This window comes from Alosa pseudoharengus, unplaced genomic scaffold, assembly GCF_046254945.1.
Source record: "Alosa pseudoharengus isolate Yale_2024_CS ecotype anadromous, Long Island Sound unplaced genomic scaffold, YU_APseudo_1.1 YU_APseudo_1.1_scf_12, whole genome shotgun sequence".
Lineage (NCBI taxonomy): Eukaryota > Metazoa > Chordata > Actinopteri > Clupeiformes > Clupeidae > Alosa > Alosa pseudoharengus.
Window position 1 is genome coordinate 39,369,876 of NW_027468587.1, and position 20,099 is coordinate 39,389,974.

At 38.6% G+C, this 20,099-nt stretch overlaps 1 protein-coding gene across 1 annotated transcript in view; it reads right to left on the bottom strand.

Annotated features, from left to right (window-relative positions):
* The window catches only part of kirrel3l (kirre like nephrin family adhesion molecule 3, like), a 50,749-nt gene that overhangs the window by 1,699 nt on the left and 28,951 nt on the right, over positions 1–20,099 (bottom strand). Inside the window, exons 5-14 of the mRNA XM_076281323.1 lie at positions 15,622–15,772; positions 15,419–15,524; positions 14,359–14,507; positions 12,976–13,103; positions 11,440–11,566; positions 10,838–10,938; positions 9,560–9,758; positions 8,882–8,989; positions 8,658–8,758; positions 8,373–8,459 (exon numbers count right to left, since the gene is read on the bottom strand). Of these exons, the coding sequence (XP_076137438.1) occupies positions 8,373–8,459; positions 8,658–8,758; positions 8,882–8,989; positions 9,560–9,758; positions 10,838–10,938; positions 11,440–11,566; positions 12,976–13,103; positions 14,359–14,507; positions 15,419–15,524; positions 15,622–15,772 (1,257 nt within the window). The remainder of the gene's footprint in view (positions 1–8,372; positions 8,460–8,657; positions 8,759–8,881; positions 8,990–9,559; positions 9,759–10,837; positions 10,939–11,439; positions 11,567–12,975; positions 13,104–14,358; positions 14,508–15,418; positions 15,525–15,621; positions 15,773–20,099) is intronic.

Here is a 20,099-nt window from a genome sequence, read left to right on the forward strand (position 1 = left end):
CTGGGGAGCATAGACAGAGAAAGCTCTGTCACCTTTGGATTTAAGAGAGGCAGAAGGAACACAAAGAAGACACTGGGAAGATGATCGAAGAGGTCTAGGAGGACAGTAAGGAATTAAAAGATCACATAAATACTGAGTTGCTAAACCATGTAAAGCTTTGAAAACAAACAGAAGAATTTTTTAATTAATTCTTTGTTCCACAGGAAGCCAGTGCAGTTTAGCCAACACAGGTGAAATGTGGTCACGTTTCTTAGATCCAGTCAGTAATCTGGCTGCAGCATTTTGGACCAGCTGGAGTCTGTTTAGAGTAGATTTAGTAATTAGGGTAATTAAGATGGTTGCTAGGGTGATGGTAGGGTATATATGGTGGTTGCTATGCTAAATGAAGTGGTTGTTATGGGTTGCTAGGGTAATCATAGTGGTTACTATGCTAATAAGCAGAATTTAGGCCTGGCTGCATGTGAAAATTTTACAGCTGTTTGGAGTTAAGGCTATATGTTTATTATTAAGTGTATTGAATAAATTCCTGATAGAGAAGACAAACCATTTTGTAGAAAGATGCATCATCATATGAGATTTGCAACGATGTGACTCAAAAACAGTCTTTGGTAGCATAAGTGACATGTCGCTCTGTCTGCCACTCGTTGTCGAGCTACGTGGCATTCTGAAACATCCTTAAATTCAGGACCATTAGCCTATCGCTCGTTTCAATTTGGGACCTTGCAGTCTTAGACTTAGACTTAGAAAAATGTAATGTCCCCGAGAGGCAATTTGTTTTACAGTGCAGGCATGTTGACACATAATCCACAACACAAACATTGAACCAGACATCTACAGCAGTGTTTCTCAAACTTTTTCAGACAAAGGACCACTTAACCAATAAAAAACAAACGGATGGACCACCTAGCTAAAAAAAAAATGATTAGACCTACTTCAACAGTATATTAGCCTACACAATAGGCCTACTCACTGAACCACCTTGCTTATTGTCTTTGCACTTTGCTTATTGTGTCAGAGGATTCATATGATTTAAACTGGCATGTCTTACATAGACAGTGTTACAGAACTGTTTGGATTTACATTCAAGTTGGTTCAATATTGTAAACAAGTCATCTATATTATATTTTACCACGTCTGCTCGCGGACCACTTTGGATAGCTTGCGGACCACCAGTGGTCCCCGGACCACACTTTGAGAAACACTGATCTAAAGCACTATTTATCTAGCACTTATTATACGGCTCTTCACAATGCTAGTACATTACATTACATTACATTACATTACATTACATTTAGCAGACACTTCTTGACCAAAGTGACTTACATATGTCAGGGCACAACGGTGGAAGCCGTGAATTGAACCGACAACTTTCAGGCTACTGCATGCTAGCCCAGCTCCTTAACCACTACACTACCACACTACTACACTACCACCGCACCGTAGTAGAACGCTCAATTGACTTGACCGGGATTTCCCAACGTTCTACGGTAAAATATTTTCATGTAATTACCGCTGCAAACATATAATTACCGCTGTCAATGGCAACAGGTTTTGTGCTGCTGATTTAAGTTTTTCATATCACTCCGCAAGTAGTCCGGTCACTTCTTGCATTGGAACTTCATTCAAAAGTGAAAGCAGACGGTTGATCAGCTGTGTTCTAAAGAATGTTTGATTCAAGTTCAGCGTGTGTTGCGAACTATTTGTTTCTCAGCAAAAGCCACGACGAAACGGTAACAAATAAGTGTAAAGAGACATATTGTGGAGTTTATTTTTTTAGTTTTGGCAAATAGCCGTATAATAAGCGGGATAATGTATAGAACGCCGGTCATTATTGGGAAAATAAGTCCCGACAGGGCAAACCGGATATATATATATATATTCCTCCTGTCATACCCCTCTCCACATCTTATTTAATTGGGTTATTGCCATGGGAATGAATGAGTTTTTTGCTCGGTTGGTTCTGACATTAGGATATCTATATCTACGACCAGAAGGGAGCGGCATGAACTCCACTGAAAGTGGATGGGTTGTATCCATGCAAACTTTGTCTGCTTTCTGTGCCAATCTGATCAGATATAGTTGGTACAGGTCTACCTGTTGCTTACTAATGATTTTTCCACAGGTTTTAACAATCTTCCCCAATTTGTTCCTATGTGTGATTTTTGAATGTCCATACCAGCATACAATACAATAGGAGAGAATACTATTGATAAAGGACTTTTAAAAAAGAGTAAAACTGTGGTTATCAACATTAAAATAAATAGGTTTCCTAAGAAATACTACGGAGCCCAGGAGGTGACATGAAAAAAAAAAAACGAAGGTAAAAAAAAAAAAAATGAGAAAAGGTACAGTATGTACTTGGGACAAACACTGACTAGGTTTGCGAGATCTCGAGTTTCTTTTGCGAGATCTCGAGTTTCTTTTGCGAGATCTTGACTTTATTTTGCGAGATATTGAGTTTGTTTTGCGAGATCTTGAGTTTCTTTTGCGAGATCTCGAGTTTCTTTTGCGAGATATTGAGTTTGTTTTGCGAGGTATTGAGTTTGTTTTGCGAGATCCCGCAAATCCATCAATGCATATGAGAATCACATATTCTCATTGCAACGGGAGCAACCGCACCGGGCCTGGACAGGAGGGGGGGGGGGGCAGAAAAATAAATAAATAAATAATCAAATAAACGCTTTCTGTGGTGATTCTGCATTAAGTGCATTCATTGATGTGTCTCACTTACCAGCTTAAAGCGTTGTTGCTTGTTGTTTCTGGTCTTATATTGGCTGATAACGATTTACTTTTTAAAAATGTAAAAGTCAAAAGTTACCCCTCCCCCATGGGGAGTAGTAGGCTACGTTAGCCCATGCAAGTGTCAGATGTGAGATTAAGAGATTCTGTTCTCGGTAGCAGTAGCGTAGCCAGAAATGTTCAAATGGGTGGCCATACAAACATTAATCATAGGCATGTTATATTTATGACATAAAAGTGAAATCTATTGAAGGCATTTGATCACAGCTGACAAATTACGCAGAAACATTTTCAACTGGAGCAAAACAATGCATGAATGTAGCTTCGGTGTGTCACATGAAACACAATTGAGACAATAGATTGACCATATTGGACAACTTCAAAGCCTTATCATAGGCATGTTACATTCATGACATGAAAAGTGGAACTTATTGAACAAAAATGACACGAACGCATTTCATCACACCTGACAATTAGCTGCCGGCTGTTTGCAATTTGACTGATTCTTGAGCCTCAGCGCATTGGCGGCCCAGAATAACGTAGGACCGGCCCTGTCTAAAATCAAAAGACTATATCACTGTGCGTGTGTGGTAACGTTAACTTCTGGTCTTGACTCACTGCAGAATGCAGCGGCTTGTTCACTGCACTGGAGAATCCAGCTAAACAAGTTAAAGAAAAGGAAACAAAACTTCATATTTTTACTGCCTCTAATTGACTATTGAAATCGAGGCTTATGGTGGAGTGATGTGTAGCAGCGATGACGCATCCCCCCTCAGATTTTTTCACAAATCGCACCCTGACTAGGTTGGCTTGTCAGTCAGTGTGGAACGCAACCTCAGACCAACGCAGATGGCAAAATAAGGAACTGCAACCTAATTTCAGTGGCTAAAGCTCTCCGGAACAGTTCTAGTGGTTCTCATATGCATTGATGGATTTGCGAAATCTCGCAAAACAAACTCAAGATCTCACAAAAAAAAGTAAAGATCTCGCAAAAAAAAACTCGAGATCTCGCAAAAGAAAGTCAATATCTCACAAAAGAAACTCGAGATCTCGCAAAAGAAACTAGAGATCTCGTAAAAATTCACGTAAAAAAGGGCTTACACGCAAATGAAAGAATTCAGCCCTTTGTTCCAGATGTGGACTAATGTGCCAGATGTGGCCTATTAGTTACCAGAAGTAGCCTACATTTGGACCAGTCAAACATATTTGTTTGTGATGAGCAATCCTGGATAAAATCGTACTGGTTGCAAGGAGGGATAAAGTTTTGTGAATAAATATAGATACATGGAGAGATGGATGTAGCCAGACAGATGGTGAGCAATGTTATGGAAGGTGTAATATACTTATATTATACTACTTCACAAGCCCTTAAAGGAACACGCCACCCATTGTCAGTAGTAATATATGTTCTTACCTTAACTTTCACGAGTTGAGTCATACCTCTCCCGTGTCAGTACGTGCACTCAAACGCTCTGGTGCGCGGCCCGAATGTGTTAGCATGTTGCTATGCTAGCGGGCTCAGACGTAGCCAGACGTAGAAGTAATCAAAAACATCCACGTTTTCCCGACTTAAATACAGTTACACGAGTAGTTGATTAAAATGTCTACGGTCAAACAACATGAAACGTGGCGATTTTCCAAGCGAATAAACAGGAGAACTACAATGTGTGGCGCAATAGCACTTGGGAGTACTTCGACCTAGCGTAGTAATATTAATTAACACCTAATTGTAGATCCTATCCACCACAGAGTTTAGAATCCATGCTTGATCGGCCTCCCCCCCCCCCTCTGAGCGAGAGAGAGGCACACACACACTAGAGATGCACTGATGGGCTATTATTATGACCGCCGCGCAGCGAAGCTGCTAGGTTTAGTCAGATTTTTAAAAAAAAACATTTTTCACATGTCCAAATTTCCGTCAAGGATTCCCGGGACACTGAAAGACCGGGGTACACGGTGTGTGTGCCTCTCTCTCGCTCAGAGGGGAGGGGGAGGCTGATCAAGCATGGATTCTAAACTCTGTGGTGGATAGGATCTACAATTAGGTGTTAATTAATATTACTACGCTAGGTCGAAGTACTCCCAAGTGCTATTGCGCCACACATTGTAGTTCTCCTGTTTATTCGCTTGGAAAATCGCCACGTTTCATGTTGTTTGACCGTAGACATTTTAATCAACTACTCGTGTAACTGTATTTAAGTCGGGAAAACGTGGATGTTTTTGATTACTTCTACGTCTGGCTACGTCTGAGCCCGCTAGCATAGCAACATGCTAACACATTCGCGCCGCGCACCAGAGCGTTTGAGTGCACGTACCGACACGGGAGAGGTATGACTCAACTCGTGAAAGTTAAGGTAAGAACATATATTACTACTGACATTGGGTGGCGTGTTCCTTTAATGTGGTTGAACAGAGTAAGATACACAGAAGCTGTGTCCCGTTCCAAGGGCTGGGAGAGAGAAAAGGGGCCGTTGAGAACACAGCATTATGATGCCACTATTTTAAAGCCATGAAAGTTACACCATTCATTTTCAATGGGACCTTTTCGCACGTTTATGGCAAATATTTCGAAAAGTATAACGTTTTTAGAAATGACAAATACATTGCGGAAATGTCCTTTAAGGCCCAGACACACCAACCAGATTATTGGCAGTCGGGCAAGGTTGGTGACTCGAGTCGGTTCAGTGTGTCCCGTGCCGTCGTCAGTCGGAGTCGGCGTTCATTTTGGTCGATTTGACATGTCGAATCGGCCAGTGGCAATCGGCCTCAATGACCAATCTGATTGGTGGAGTGCTAGCCCTTGACCAAGCATTATATCGGATTAGTATGACCATTAGCCCTACATTCAGCAAGTTATGAACCCATTTTGATAAACTATCCTAACATATTTTTGTTAGAACTAGTAGACTACCACACAGTTGCTGAACGTATGTTATTTCAGGTTAGTTTGCAACAACATACAAGTTTAAACAAAGTCCTTAGTTGCTACCTAGCTAGCTAGTTCGGTTAACCCTTAGAACCCGATTGACGCAAAGTGCGTCAAAAAACACACCCTTTCTTCTCTGTTACATTGCTCCGGAACGGTTCATCGCAGCGAGATGAAACCTTTATTGCACGACAGAGCAGAAGTGGGGCTTTCCAACGAGACTACACACTTGTCCGTACGATCAAGTATGAAAATTTAAAAAAATCATGAAATTAAATCAAATTGCATCATATTTACAGTCTATACTTCTCTGCATTCACCTGCACACACATTACTCTAGTTTGAATTACTCGCGAACCCGTGATCGCATCGATATGGCAAGCATATCAGATGAAAGAGGGGGCACAGGGCTATCCATTGGTACCATGTTTATCGATCCTTCTGGCTTATAAAACCAGACGAAGTGACTGCAAAATAATAACGTCATGTACACAAACCAACGCTGCACACTCATTACTCTCGTTTGAATTACTCGCAGACCCGTGATCGCATAGATATGCCACGCATGTCAGATGAAAGAGGAGACTCAGAGCTATCATTTGATACCAAGTACATCCTTCTGGGTTATAAAACAGATGAAGTGACAGCAAAATAATAACTTCATATAGCTGGACTTACCCCATGTTTGTGTCTGTTCTTGTGGCAAAGCATGTTTATAATCCAATGCTATCATGTGTTTCTCTATGGCAAAGCATGTTCATATTCTGGTTTTGAGATCCTAGCAAATTCCTGCATGGCATCCAATTCAAGGCTCACATTGCATCCCAATTTGTTCAACAAATAAACACCTTTTTTGCCTTTACTTTGTTCATGGCAATGCAGTAAAGAGTTGAGAATTATTATGACTGCATACACACAGGCACGCAGGCTAACACGCAACCTCGGGTCAAGTCAGGTCAGATGTGTCACAGATATGGAGCGCAGAAAGGTCATTTTTCATCACTAAATAAAAAATGGCATTTATTTCCGTAAATCACACAGCAAATATTTCTGTAAATTGCTCAGCCCCAGAGTATCCCTCCAACATGGCAATTATATTGCCCGATTCAGGACAGTCTGCCCTACACACACATGAAATGCATGTAGAGCTGTGAGCTTGCAGTGGTGAGATACATGTCGAAATATAAGAATTTTTATAATACACTTTTTATATTTTAATTCTTTAAAAATCAAAATAAAATCAATGCTAGTATTAATACATGAAATGATGGCAGATCTGAATAGCCTAAACTCTCCTGAAAAAAACAATATATAATATATGTGTGTGGCACTTACAATGACCAGAATAAATCCTTATGAATAAAGGTAGTGAAAATGCCCTAAAAACAGCTTAGGGTTCTAAGGGTTAACTGGCAAAATAAATGATTTATTCCGTGTCCGAAAGAGTGTTTCATTGGCATCACACACAAGCAATGATAATAAAATAGTACACAATATATATTTATATTTTCTTATTGCTTAATCAGAGATGTCCGAAATGAGTGCCATTTCGTTCCATTGGCGAATCCTTTGATTAATCTCTGGACAATCTTTTCGGCTCTGAATCTTTTAGCACCGCCTGCTATTATGGAAATGTATTATGTCTTGCGCACGCGCAGAAGGTAGGCTCGTCGTCGTCGGCACTTTTTTGACCGACTCGGGGAGACGGGAGCTGACTGTTCAGTCCGACTGCTTTTCTGCCGACAGTCAGCCGTCAGGTTGGTGTGTCCCGGCCTTTAGAAAACCTACGCAATGGTGTTTGAACCAAGTTTGTACGTCAGATTATTCAAGATGAATTAAACGTACAAATTGGTCGGGATGAATAATAAGAAAAAGTTTAGGAAGAATAGTACAGTGCATTTTCATGCACTGTAAATATAATATATAGTTAAAAGTGATAATGCAAGAACAGAGATATCACTATGGTGTTACTAGGGTAAATATGTTGGTTACTATGCTAAATAACGTGGTTGATATGCTGCTTGCTAGGGTAATCATGTTGGTTGCTATAGCTGTTGCTAGGTTGACATGGTAATGGTTACTAGGTTGTTGCTAGGATAATTATGTTGGTTCCTATGGAGGTTGCTAGATAGGAATTTAAGTGGACATGGATGCTGACGGATGTTTATACAGATTGTTTAATGGATGTTAATAGATAGTTTAATGGATGTTGATAGACATATAGTGGTTGTGGATAGACAGATGGTTTAATGAATGTCGATAGGCAGATAGTTTAATGGATGTTGATAGATAGTTTAATGGATGTTGATTGATAGCTTAATGGATGATAGGCAGATAGTTTAATGGATGTTGTCGATAGACAATTAGTTTAATGGGTGTTAATAGACCGATAGCTTAATGGATATCGATAGACAGATAGTTTAATGGATGGATGAATGGTTTGAAGTCGATGGATGGGGAGAATGTTGGATGAAATGTTGGAATTGGGGTTTTGTATCAATATTCCTTGTTGAATCGACAGAGAGACAGAAAGAAAGGGGGCCTAGATGTTGAGCAGTTGGCAGTTGAAATGGGTGCAACTCAGTTTAATTGGCCTATTATGATGTCAGAATGGGCAATACAAAGTCTATGGGGAAAAATAATCTTGTTTTTTTTAATATCTCAAAAAGTATAAAGTTTACGAAATTAGAGATTTGATTTGTGTTACCTTTAAGTCAAATCTTTCGTCATCCTCATCCAGCAGATCACTGTGTTCAGTGTGAGATGTTGCAGGAGATTCACTGCTGAGTGGAGCCTAGGAAGTAATACCACAATGAACATAATACTACAGTGCAAGAGGAAATAAAGATATCTGGAAAATAATGCATGGTTGAAAGGAATGTCACAAGGGTTAACAGTGCTGTAGGTTGTAAGCATACTAGTCACAATACCATAAGTGAATGTGGTGCATAAAGCACACTGGTATGAAGAATGCAGCAAGATAGACACTCACTGTGGGCTCCTTCAAATCTCCATTTACTCGTGCATTGATGTCATCGTTATGTCCTATCTGGACTCTGAGGTCAGTTTTGGTAAGTTGTGTACTCATTTGGCCTGAGATATAGTTAAATACATTTGGGCAAAGATATGATATTTAAAAGGTTTTTATGCAAGGAAAATATCAGCAAATCATACATTATGGGAACATTCATGTTTATAACACTTAGTTTGAATTACCTGTGATGGAGCGTTTGCAGCAAATTGAGAGAAGAGTGATTGAGCAGATGATAAGGATGCAGCTCCCACCTACTAATGCCCCAATCATAATGACCATGGGGAAGGCATCTGTCAGAAAGTTGGAGATGTTAATTGTCAAAGCAGAAAGCATATGCAACCCCCCTAAAATGATCACTGTAATCACATTTCTGGATTACAAATTACTGTATAAAGTGGAGAACCATTGATTTTACATGGGTTGAGTGATAGCTAGACTTTTTGTGGCCTCTCTGACTGGTACTGTAGATGCCATCCTAAGATATTTAGTTTTGAGGAGTGGCCTTTCCTAAAGTATTGAATCACTTTGTCTCTTTGTAGATGTAATTAAGCATTTGAAGCATAAATGTTGATATGGCAAATCTGTTAATATGCTTTCTAATTCAGAAAATGGTGATTCATTTCAAGGGGATTCAATGCTTTAGCAAGATCACAAGTTGTACACAATCCGCACAAAGCATATATCAACACAACATTTTTTAAAACAAGTGATGTGAAACGTTTGGTGCTGTGAAGAACAATATCTTCTACACATGTCAACTAAATTCTTCATTTGATGGTCTAAAGCCAAGAGTCAGAGTACTAGAGTGAGTCTGGCTAAAATAATCTCAAATTGAATTTGGTCTCAAAAGAATCATCTACCTTGCTCCTCAAGTGTGACAACTGCAGCACCCATACCAAAACGATTCCAAGCTGTGCAGTTGTAGTGTATTTGAAAATCTGTAGCAAGGGTCTCTGACAGGACCAGTGTAGAAAGAACTCCAGTTGGCCTCTCTAATGTCTGCACCGTGAATCGGTCATAAGATCCTGGTCCAAGACTCAAATCTCCAAATGTCCATACCTATAAGAGATACATTAATTAATTGAGAATTATTGTAAATAGCATTTAATACATTTAAAACAAGAGAACACTAAAACAACAGTATGCAATTTGCCACTTTGATGTGTTTTTTATGCTAGTTTTGGTATCACTAAAAAGTTATTTTGATAGTATATGGCCATATGAAGGACAGATAAACACATGTGTATTTACCAATAGCCGTCCAGGCTATGCATTATGTAGGTCTTTGGTCCAGGATGGACCACCCTGCAAAAATGTAACAAAAGCTTTCACAGCCAACTATATTGCCAAAAGGCACCTGTTGGTATTCTAGCAATCTTTTATCAGTGGCAACTGTGCTGCTGTTGATGGTTCTTTAAGATTTTGTATGGGTTTTTTATGGTTTAACTCGCTAGTTTTGGACCAAAACATGTTGCTGGAACATGAATAGTCTACAGTGTGTCAAACAATCATTATGAACTAGATATTTGTATCTAGTTCTGTTACAAACTTGACTGAGATTCCATGACTGCACCATGAGCTTTACCCTATGGGCCCTTGGCTATATTCAGGTAAATTCACTATCTTTACTTTTAAACACTTATCTTTATCATTTGAAGGGTCAACATGTATAGGCTATCTATTTTTTCAGTGTAGGACATATTCTATGTTTTATTTGATATCATAATATTACCACATTCTTAGATTAGCCTTTAAGTCAAGGGGAAATTTTTTAACTTAAAATGGTGGCAGTCATAATTGAATAGGGAGAGCTTATCTGGTATTTGGAAACATCAGAACCATGATATCAGGTTACTCTTTGACTTATTCAACCAAGAAGTGTGAAAATGGATGAGTAAATGTGTGTCCTTTCCTTATTTCCTGAAGACATAGGTCTGACAAAAACACATTTTCATGTTAAGTAGTGTGCTGCAGCTACTTCATCACCCCTGAATCAAGCTTTTTAATACTTACATTGTTGACATTCCCTACCAAATGAGGTTGAAGGTGGTTTACCAAAGTGTCTTATTGTCTATAAATAAATGAAAATTGTTTTCACTACAGGGCAAAGTATATACATGCATACTAGACTAACTTACAATTCTTTCTGGTGGGGGACTGTTTTTCACCAAACACTCCAGCTTGCCCTTGGTGTGCCTCACAGCACGCTGTGTAGCATCAGCTATGATAACAGGTGGACCTGTGCACATAGAACATAGCATAGTTTGTGAAACATAAACAGCTATCCGTGTTGTATTGGCAACAATGGCAGCCCAAACACATTTTAATCATATCAATGTTTTGATGGTGCAGCATTCCCCAGCCTATACCATCAATATTGCGTACCAAGCACACACATTGAACGGTTCTTGAGTTGTTTTCATTTACATGAAGTTAAAAGAAGAACTTTGGGGGAAATTAGATTATTTGCAGTCTACCCAAGAGTCACTTCACAGCAGATGTCATAGTCAAAGTCACTTCAATAATGTTAATACAATTAGATATGAAGATTTTTCTGTTGCCTTTATGTAATATTGTAAATGATAGGACCAAAATCACACTTGCAGCAAAACGTGCATATTATCAGTGATAGCCTATTGTTTTCTCACAGCAATGAACCACAAACACAATTATGTTTTAAGTGATACAATTACAAACAGACAGCAGAAAGCAACACAAGGGGATAGTTGAAAGTACAGACCATTGACAGTGAGGGTGACGTCTGTTTCAGCCACACCAATACGAGGAACAATGGCCTTGCATGTGTAAGTTCCTGCATCTTCCTGAGTGACTGACTTCAAATGCAACGTGTTACTATTACTGAGGACCTGTATATAAGGTAACCAACAAGAACATAAATGTGTTAGGACTAGGTTAATTACAGTTCTTTAACAAATACAAAAAATAATGTATTATAACCCACAATACTGAATTTTAGGGATGCACGATATATCGGCGTCCGATATATTATTAGCCGATAAGTGAAAAAATGAAAATATTATTCGGTCCGATAACAGAACTCTGGCCGATAATTTGCGCCGATATTTTTTAAAGTCCTAATTTAGGCCTAAGGTCCGTCTGGCTACACTGAGCTACTTGAGCTTGGTTGGCTATACTTTTTCCTCAATATAATGTCAGCGGTGTGAATGTATTTCACCACTGTAACAAAATCTGTGGATATGCGTTCATTTGAGAATCTGTGCATCTCAAAATCCTCTCGTGAATGATCCGCCATTTAACCTTAACAGAGCGGAGCTCAGCCCTATCTAGAGCCGTCTTGTGCTGGTGTGTTTGCACTTTACCGCGCTGGTCGGGGAAACAATAAACAAACTCGTTAGTGGGACGAGTACATAACTAGGCCTAGTTCTAAGTTGTGTTTTAGTGTTATATTTGCATTACTTTAGCTTGGGTTTTGTATTATTACCTAGAAATATGCTAACCATTCGTGCTTTAGTTCCAGACAGGTCATCATAATAAGTTATTATAACCTTCGGGGCTAACTCCTTTCATTTCTGCTGCAGCAGGTTGTGCGCAACAGAGTAGACGGACATAAGATACAGTCTGAGTAGTTGCAGCTTTATTCAGTTACCCGCAGTTGAAACTAAACCTAAGTTTCCCTCACAAACACTGATTTGGTCGCTATACTGTAGCTTATTCCAAGCTGAGCCGTTTATGAGCGTTTAGTCGTAAATGAAAACGATTCAAACTCTCTAGCCACTCACTCAAAATTCACTGATGTCAGGTTCACTTAAAGGAGCCACACATACAGTAGGGCTAGGCTACTGTTATGTTGTTGACTGCCGTACTATTGAGGACTATTATGAGTTATGTCCATCTTTTGGTGGTAGGTAAAATTACTGCAATAAAATTATGCTTATTAAATGCTTTCCCCAAATCACTTTTCACAATTTTTTTTCAAGAGTAATATTATCGGTTATCGTATCGGTATGAGCCACAACAAACCAATAAACATCAGTTATCGTTATCGGCCCTAAAATTCCATATCGGTGCATCTCGACTGAATTTTAAAGCACTGCCCCCTATTCAAGAACAAGTCTGGGCAAATGTTGACAATAGTGCAGTGCAAACACAATATGTAATGAGTCACTCCTTATATGAAGCTCCGTTTGCCTTGGAAACGTCATATTATTATATAAATTTGAATTAGGTTATAATGGTATATCACAGCTGGTGTGTCAGAAAATTAATATAAAGACATTTCAGTACATAAACATACCACGCTGGATCCTCGTTTAGTCCAGGCAATAGTGAGAGGTGGATTCCCAGTCCATGAGCAGGTGAAGGCTGCCTCCATTCCTATGTCCACAATCATGGGCTTTGGCTCAGAGAGTAGCCTGGGGCCGACTGAAAGATTTACATTGGGTCAATCCATGTCAAATCACCTAGGAATTTGAGGAATCTTGTTGACCATCTCATATTTTGTTATATATAAACATAATATAAACATAACAGGTTTAATAAATGTACCTCAAAGGCTAACATGTGCATTGGGTAACACTTTATTTTAAGGTTCACATGTTAGCCACTAATACATACCTAATTAATGCCTGTATTAGTGACTTGTAAGGCATGTGTTAGGCAACATTAATCATTTGTTAGGCGTGTATTCACAAATTTCTTGTTCATGACGAATTAGGCCTTTATTCTTGATATAATCTTAATAATGACCTAGTAAGCCTTGATCTCTACTTAATGATTAACCCTTAAAGGTGTAGGTTTTTGAACATTCTAAGTTCCGCAACAATTGAAGGTTCTAAAATTCTATGTTGAATTCAATGAACCCAGATATTCTTTAGAACGTTCATTTCTCAACATTCCCATCACACCGGTGTGACGGTACTCCTTTAAGGGTTAATAGTAAGTACCAAAAGAGAATATGTATAACCCACTAGTATACTGTCTGAATGAATCCCAAATAGTGGGAGAACAGTTGTAGAATAAGCAAGTATATGGCTCAACCTCATTGCTGTATTTCCCTGCCCATGTTGCTGTGTCAAACAGCACTTATCAACTGAGAGATTGGCTCCCATTCTAAAGTGGAAACTGGTTCCTTAGCAGCAAGCACATTATTATTATCATCAGTAATACCTATGCAGTATGTACTTACTAGTCATGAATTGCTCTCTGCTCTCCCTCTGATAAAAATTACATGTTGGGAACAGTCTAGAGACTATAACCCCTGATCAATACAAACATTCTTTACCCTTCATTGCTAGTAGTTGGCAGTGAAATACAGCAATGAGGTTGAGCCATATCCTTGCTTATTCTACAACTGTTCTCCCACTATTCCGGATTTATTCAGACAGTATACTAGTGGGTTATACATATTCTCTTTTGGTACTTACTATTAATCATTAAGTAGAGATCAAGGCTTACTAGGTCATTATTAAGATTATATCAAGAATAAAGGCCTAATTCGTCATGAACAAGAAATTTGTGAATACACGCCTAACAAATGATTAATGTTGCCTTACAGCACAAGTCACTAATACAGGCATTACAGTAATTAGGTATGTATTAGTGGCTAACATGTGAACCTTAAAATAAAGTGTTACCGTGCATGGGATGTACAAAAGATCAATAGTAAATATTAACTCACAGTGGACATCTACCAGGGTGCTGACATTGGTGCTGCCAACGGAATTAGAGACTTCACAGGAGACAGGATCAGTGAAAAAGGAGGGATCCACTGTTACCTCCAGGCTGTCTCCATTTGCCTCAGAAATAGGAATGCCTGCTTTCGACCATCTAATTTATTTAGACAATAACCATTGTTTGCATTTTTACTTGAATCAGCATAATCTGACACAACAGTCAAGAGAAAAACCTTTTCTGGTCACACTCTACTTGAATAGTCCACCCACAGACTATCTACAGATGCTCAGATTATCACCAAACTATCTGTTGACACTTCAATTTATGGTTAAGTTTAAGTTTATGGATTGGATTTGGTTAAGGTGATGTAAAGTAATTGCTCAACAATTTTACATACCAAACTTGAATCTTAACAGATGATCTGTTAAGTCTCTGAAGGCGGACTGTCCAAGTAAAGTATTACCCATTTTCTAAATTAAGTGGCTATTTAATCAGATGCTGGTACAATATGTATATTCCACTACCTTGCCAGCGTTGCATTAAATAGCGTAGAGCAGTTACTATTCTAACAACTGTTGCTAATAACACAGCCTCATGATTCATTTAGTTTCAGTTAATTAATTCAGTTTTTTTAGCAGACACTGATTTGTTCCCGAGACCAGTTCCAGGTACTGATTAAACACTGTTTGATCCAGGTGTTGATTAAAACCCGTAAACTAAATGTACAATAATTTCTCACAGCTTGGGGTGATGAATTTATTATAATTCTTTATCCTTAATACCTAATATCTTTTGGAAAGCAATGTACCACTTCATGTTTATTTAAGTACTCAAAAACTACACTAAAACTACAGAGATTGTATAATTATATGCACTATTTTCTGTGGCCAAAGATAAGATGGTTCAATATTTATGTTTGTCAGTATTTATGTTTATGATTGTTTTTCAAGATTGTGGTGGTTCAGACATGTGTTGCATGGATATCAATCAAGTCACAACACTATCTTTAGTTTGAGTTCAGATATAATTAGCATACAGATTGCTGTTGAAAATACTGTATTTACCTGTATCCAGTGATTTCAGGATAAGCTGATCCAGAGCAAATGAATATAACTTTAGCTCCCTCTAAGACCGTCTGTGGTTGGACAGACAATGTCACTGATGGTGGGTCTGTGAGAAGGAAATGTCCAAACTAGAATGAATTTGAAAGCACTAACTGCTGTTTCAATGTGAAGGCACTTGCCATTTGGTCAAAAACATAACTTACGCTGAACACTGATTGTGACCGAAGTCTGTCGTCCAGCTGGTGCTGCAGAGTTCAACACACGACAAGTGTAGGTGCGTCCAGAATCCTTATCTTCAGGAGTGATGGATAGTAGACTAATCGCTACTTCCCTTTTTCCATCATCCATGAAGGTCTACAACAATGTCAAATACATAAATATTATGTTAACAACAGTTACATTGATGATATCTTTGACCTACATGCTGAATGCTTACATACTCTGTATTCTATCCTGCCACAGATTTTGGCAAGCTAATGCCCATCTAATGTCCACCATGCATTTGCTTCCACATCATCACATACCCTTCACCATCCCTAGAGATGGGGTGGAGTACTTTCCATAAGATCATCTCTCAATGCAAATCAAACCAGCTTTTAGGCTAACTGAAATAAAACCATGTCAATCTCTAGGGTGAAGGGTGGGGCTATTTTAATTTCAAAGGCCAAGGGAACTTTATCAGGAGGCATAGTATCCTGGATCCATTAAATAACTGGCCTTTAAAAATAAAAATCTGCCTGCCTCTATGCGAATTTAAAATAGGTACTTATGCCCCCTGTATTTTAAGGAATAACATTTATTTGTTTAAAGGTTGGATTTTTTCTCATTTTAAGAAGTCCTGTAGCTGCTGTATCTATTTACAAAGAAGAATGCGCTTTTTTAGAACTCAAGCTTGCATAGAAAACAAAACTGTCAAAAAGGATATGATAACTCAAAAACAGGAAAAAGTTGAATGACTGGAATCTTTATGTCACTGTTGTTAATGGTGGTGGAGGCATCATCAGATTTAATTGTTTAGTTGTAGAATTCTGAAGATAATTAGCCAATGTTTCATACAGCCTGCTTGTATAAGACATTAAGGCAGGGCCGTAGTCACCATAGATATTGAGGGGGACGTGTCCCCCCCAATATTCAAATATGACCAAAATGTCCCCCCCAATATTCGGACATAGAAAAATAAAGAAAGAATAAAGCGCTATACTAGGCCTACAGGAAACCAACACGTATCTGAAATGTAATCAAACGTAAATAACGCACAAATTAGTGACCTATGGTTCCAGAGTAGCCTACACCCCTGAGTGGTTTGTCCTGGTGATTTCCGTTTTTCGTTGTTAGTGGCGTGCGCTATCAAAATCTTCCATTTACTGCACCCTACTGCGGTGAGGTAGGGCTGTCAACAATATCGCAAAAGCTACCGGTACAATTTTCACAAAACTTCTTGGAAAGGTGTAGCACAGGCTAAGGAAATCCCATACATGTTTGGAGCCGATCAGACTGAAAGGGAACATTTTCCATATTGTAGCCTATTCTCGCAATGATAGTGAAAGTGAAACGTTTTATTTTAAATGATGAATTTGTGCAAGCCTGTGTCATTTCTTTCACATAAATAATGCATTCATATGCTAGTAGTAATGCCAGAAATTACCATGTATAGGCCTCTTAGAAATGATTGTTGCATCTTGCATATTATTTAGATGTGCACTCAATCGCGCATCCATGCAGGCAAAACGTGATCAAATGTGGTGACGTTTACAATACGTGATAGCCTACAGTTAATGTGAATCGCGGACAATAACCAAAGAAAGGAATATGCACCTCCATTCACCAATTAAAGGCTGTAGTAGACCTAGTGTTTCTACATGTTGGCACAAAACGTCATTTCTGTCAGAAGCCAGTCTATAATGCATACAGGGGTAACATGAGGTGAGTCAGACAGAAGAGGGGCCTGTCTTAGTAGCCTATTCCTGAATCCTGTCCCTTTCAAACTATGTTAAAATTGTGTGATTAGCCGCCAGCATAATAAAATCTAAATTAAAAGACAAAATCTTATTAGGCTCCAAACCTATGAGTCTAAGGCTTCAGGTGTAAGTAATAAGTCAAAGAACCACATTCTGTGTAATATAGAGGTTATCATAAGATATTTAGGATGGACCAGTGAAGTTGCTTCTTCTCCACCATTCTCTTTTCACAAAACTCACGGGGGGGGGGGGGGGGGGGGCATCTGTGTCCGTCAAATGTTTGGAATAACCTAATTGGCTGATCTAACTAACGACTTGTTTGTGATTTTTAATAATATTTTTGCATGGTAGGAAATCTATTGAAATTCTGTTTGGGGGTCCCTCAGACCCCACCACAGATTTGGTCCCCCCCAATGTTGACATCATGACTACGGCCTTGCATTAAGGGGTAGATTTACTAACACTAGTGCACTTTACGCTGCGTCTGTTTATGCATGTTCAGTAATAGCGTACGCTGCGCTTCCTCATTGTGCGCAGTATTTATCAAACCAGCAGCTCATCTGGTAACTAACCTTTCTCCACCCTCTACTGCAATTTACTAGCATCCACAACTGAAAGGCATACTTCAATCACAAGCGCAGTTGAATGAAGTTCGCTGATAACAACATTAAAACGAATCAAGCGATCATGAAATAATACAATACAAGATGTCAACAAGCAGGGAGATAATGAAAAGCAGTGGTTCTACTCTAACTACTTGTGGTAGGCTATGGAAGATTGATCAAATCTAGCAAACAGGCAAGTTTAGTGGATAACTTGAAAGCGAAAGTAAGACATTCGAAAGCTCAACGTAAGTTAAGGTTGCTTTGGATAAAGTACGAAGACGCAAAACTGGTGTTCTGAATAGCAATTCTGTTGTCTTTGAAAGTTCCTCATCTTGACGCATTTAACCTTAATTTGGATAAACACCTGCTTTTACCAGGCGGAAATATTTCACCACAAAACAGACGTGCGCTATCATGGGCAGTTACCATGTTACCCAGGGGCGTAGCCAGGATTATTTTATAGGGGGGGGCAGCTGGGTCCAGACTTTTACTGGGGTGGCACTACTATTTGAAAACTACTCAAAAAGTTTTGAAGATTAGGATAGCCTATTTTAATAATGGCAATAAATTGTGCAAAGCCAACACTGATACACAGGTCAGTTTGTTGGCCACTCCAACATATTTTCCATAAATAGGTCAATGCCAAATATTATGATAATGCACCTTACTTAATCAGTTTTATTCAAATGATGTTAACTCAAAGAACAATAATAAATACTACAAATATTGTATGTATATATTTGATCTCATACTGATGGCCAAACTATATTTCTTTCTGATATCCACTCCAAGTACTTGGCTGTAAGTAACATGGCTCTGAATTAAGAAATTAACCCTTAGAACCCTAGACTGTTTTAAGGGCTTTTTCACTACCTTAGAAACATTTATCCTGGTCAATGTAAGTGCCATACACACATGCTATATATTGTTTTTTAACATCTATAGTAAGGGGGCCTATGTGGTTTCTGTGGGATTGAAATGTTAATTTTTGGAGAGTGGTTGGACTGTCATTAGAGGTCATTGAACATGGAGAAAAATGATGTCTCCATTTTTTTAACCTGTTTTAACCCTTTTTTTGTGAAATTGTATATTTCACTATAATTAACACCATACATGTTTCCTAAATCACTGGCTATGTTGAATAAAGTTCACAAAACAGTCATTTTCTTATTTTCAACAGTATGATTGTATGTCAGTATTATGATTATTATGTTAAACAATTAGAGATAAGATCAATAACCAATCAGTTTCACCAAATACACATACTGAAAGATGGCAAAATCACAGAATCACAGATGAGACCTCAAACAATATAATTAATTTACATATACACAACATATTAGATCTCACCTTCACAATTTCCTCATCAAAATCCTTCTTAAGACTGCTCTCCCCTTCCTGGATAATGTTTTGCTCTAGATTTTAAATAATTCAATGCTATCAGGGCATGTACCGCAGTCATTTAAGACATCTGTTATTAAGCCCTCCCTCAAAAAATCTAGCCTTGTATCGATACTGGTCAGGGCTCCGAACCGGTTCAAGGAACGAAAACGAAAACCGAAAACGAACGGAATTTTACGAGGAGCGGAAACGAAAACAAAATGGTCTTCAACTGTTCCGGAACAGAAACGTTATTCTGAAATCCACAAAACCAGTTAATAACGTTTTTTTTTTTCGTTCTCTATATAATAGCCTAATAATTTGATTTCTGCAGTTTGAAAAAAAAAAAAACGAATAAATGGACCTTTGGTCCAAATGTGTATATTTTGTCTTGCTGTTGTAATGTAACCTTTCCGTCTGCCACTTCGGATCTTAGGCCAGCTCGTAGCGTAGGCTACTGAAACTGATTTGGAAATTGTTTGTAGCCTATGCGTAATAGCCTATTTTGCCTGTCCATGCCTTGTCGTTTTAAAGTCGGGATTTGAAATGTTTATAGCCTATTCTATGTAGAAGAGTTAAACGGGAAATTTGAGATAGGCCTTGTCAGCAACAGACAGGTTCGTTTATAAACAGGGTTGGAATTATAGCGCAAGCCTTTGAAGATCTCCATGTGGATAAAACTTAAGGAGTTTAGCACGTATCCAGAAATATTTTTGATAAGAAATTATTTATAGGCAT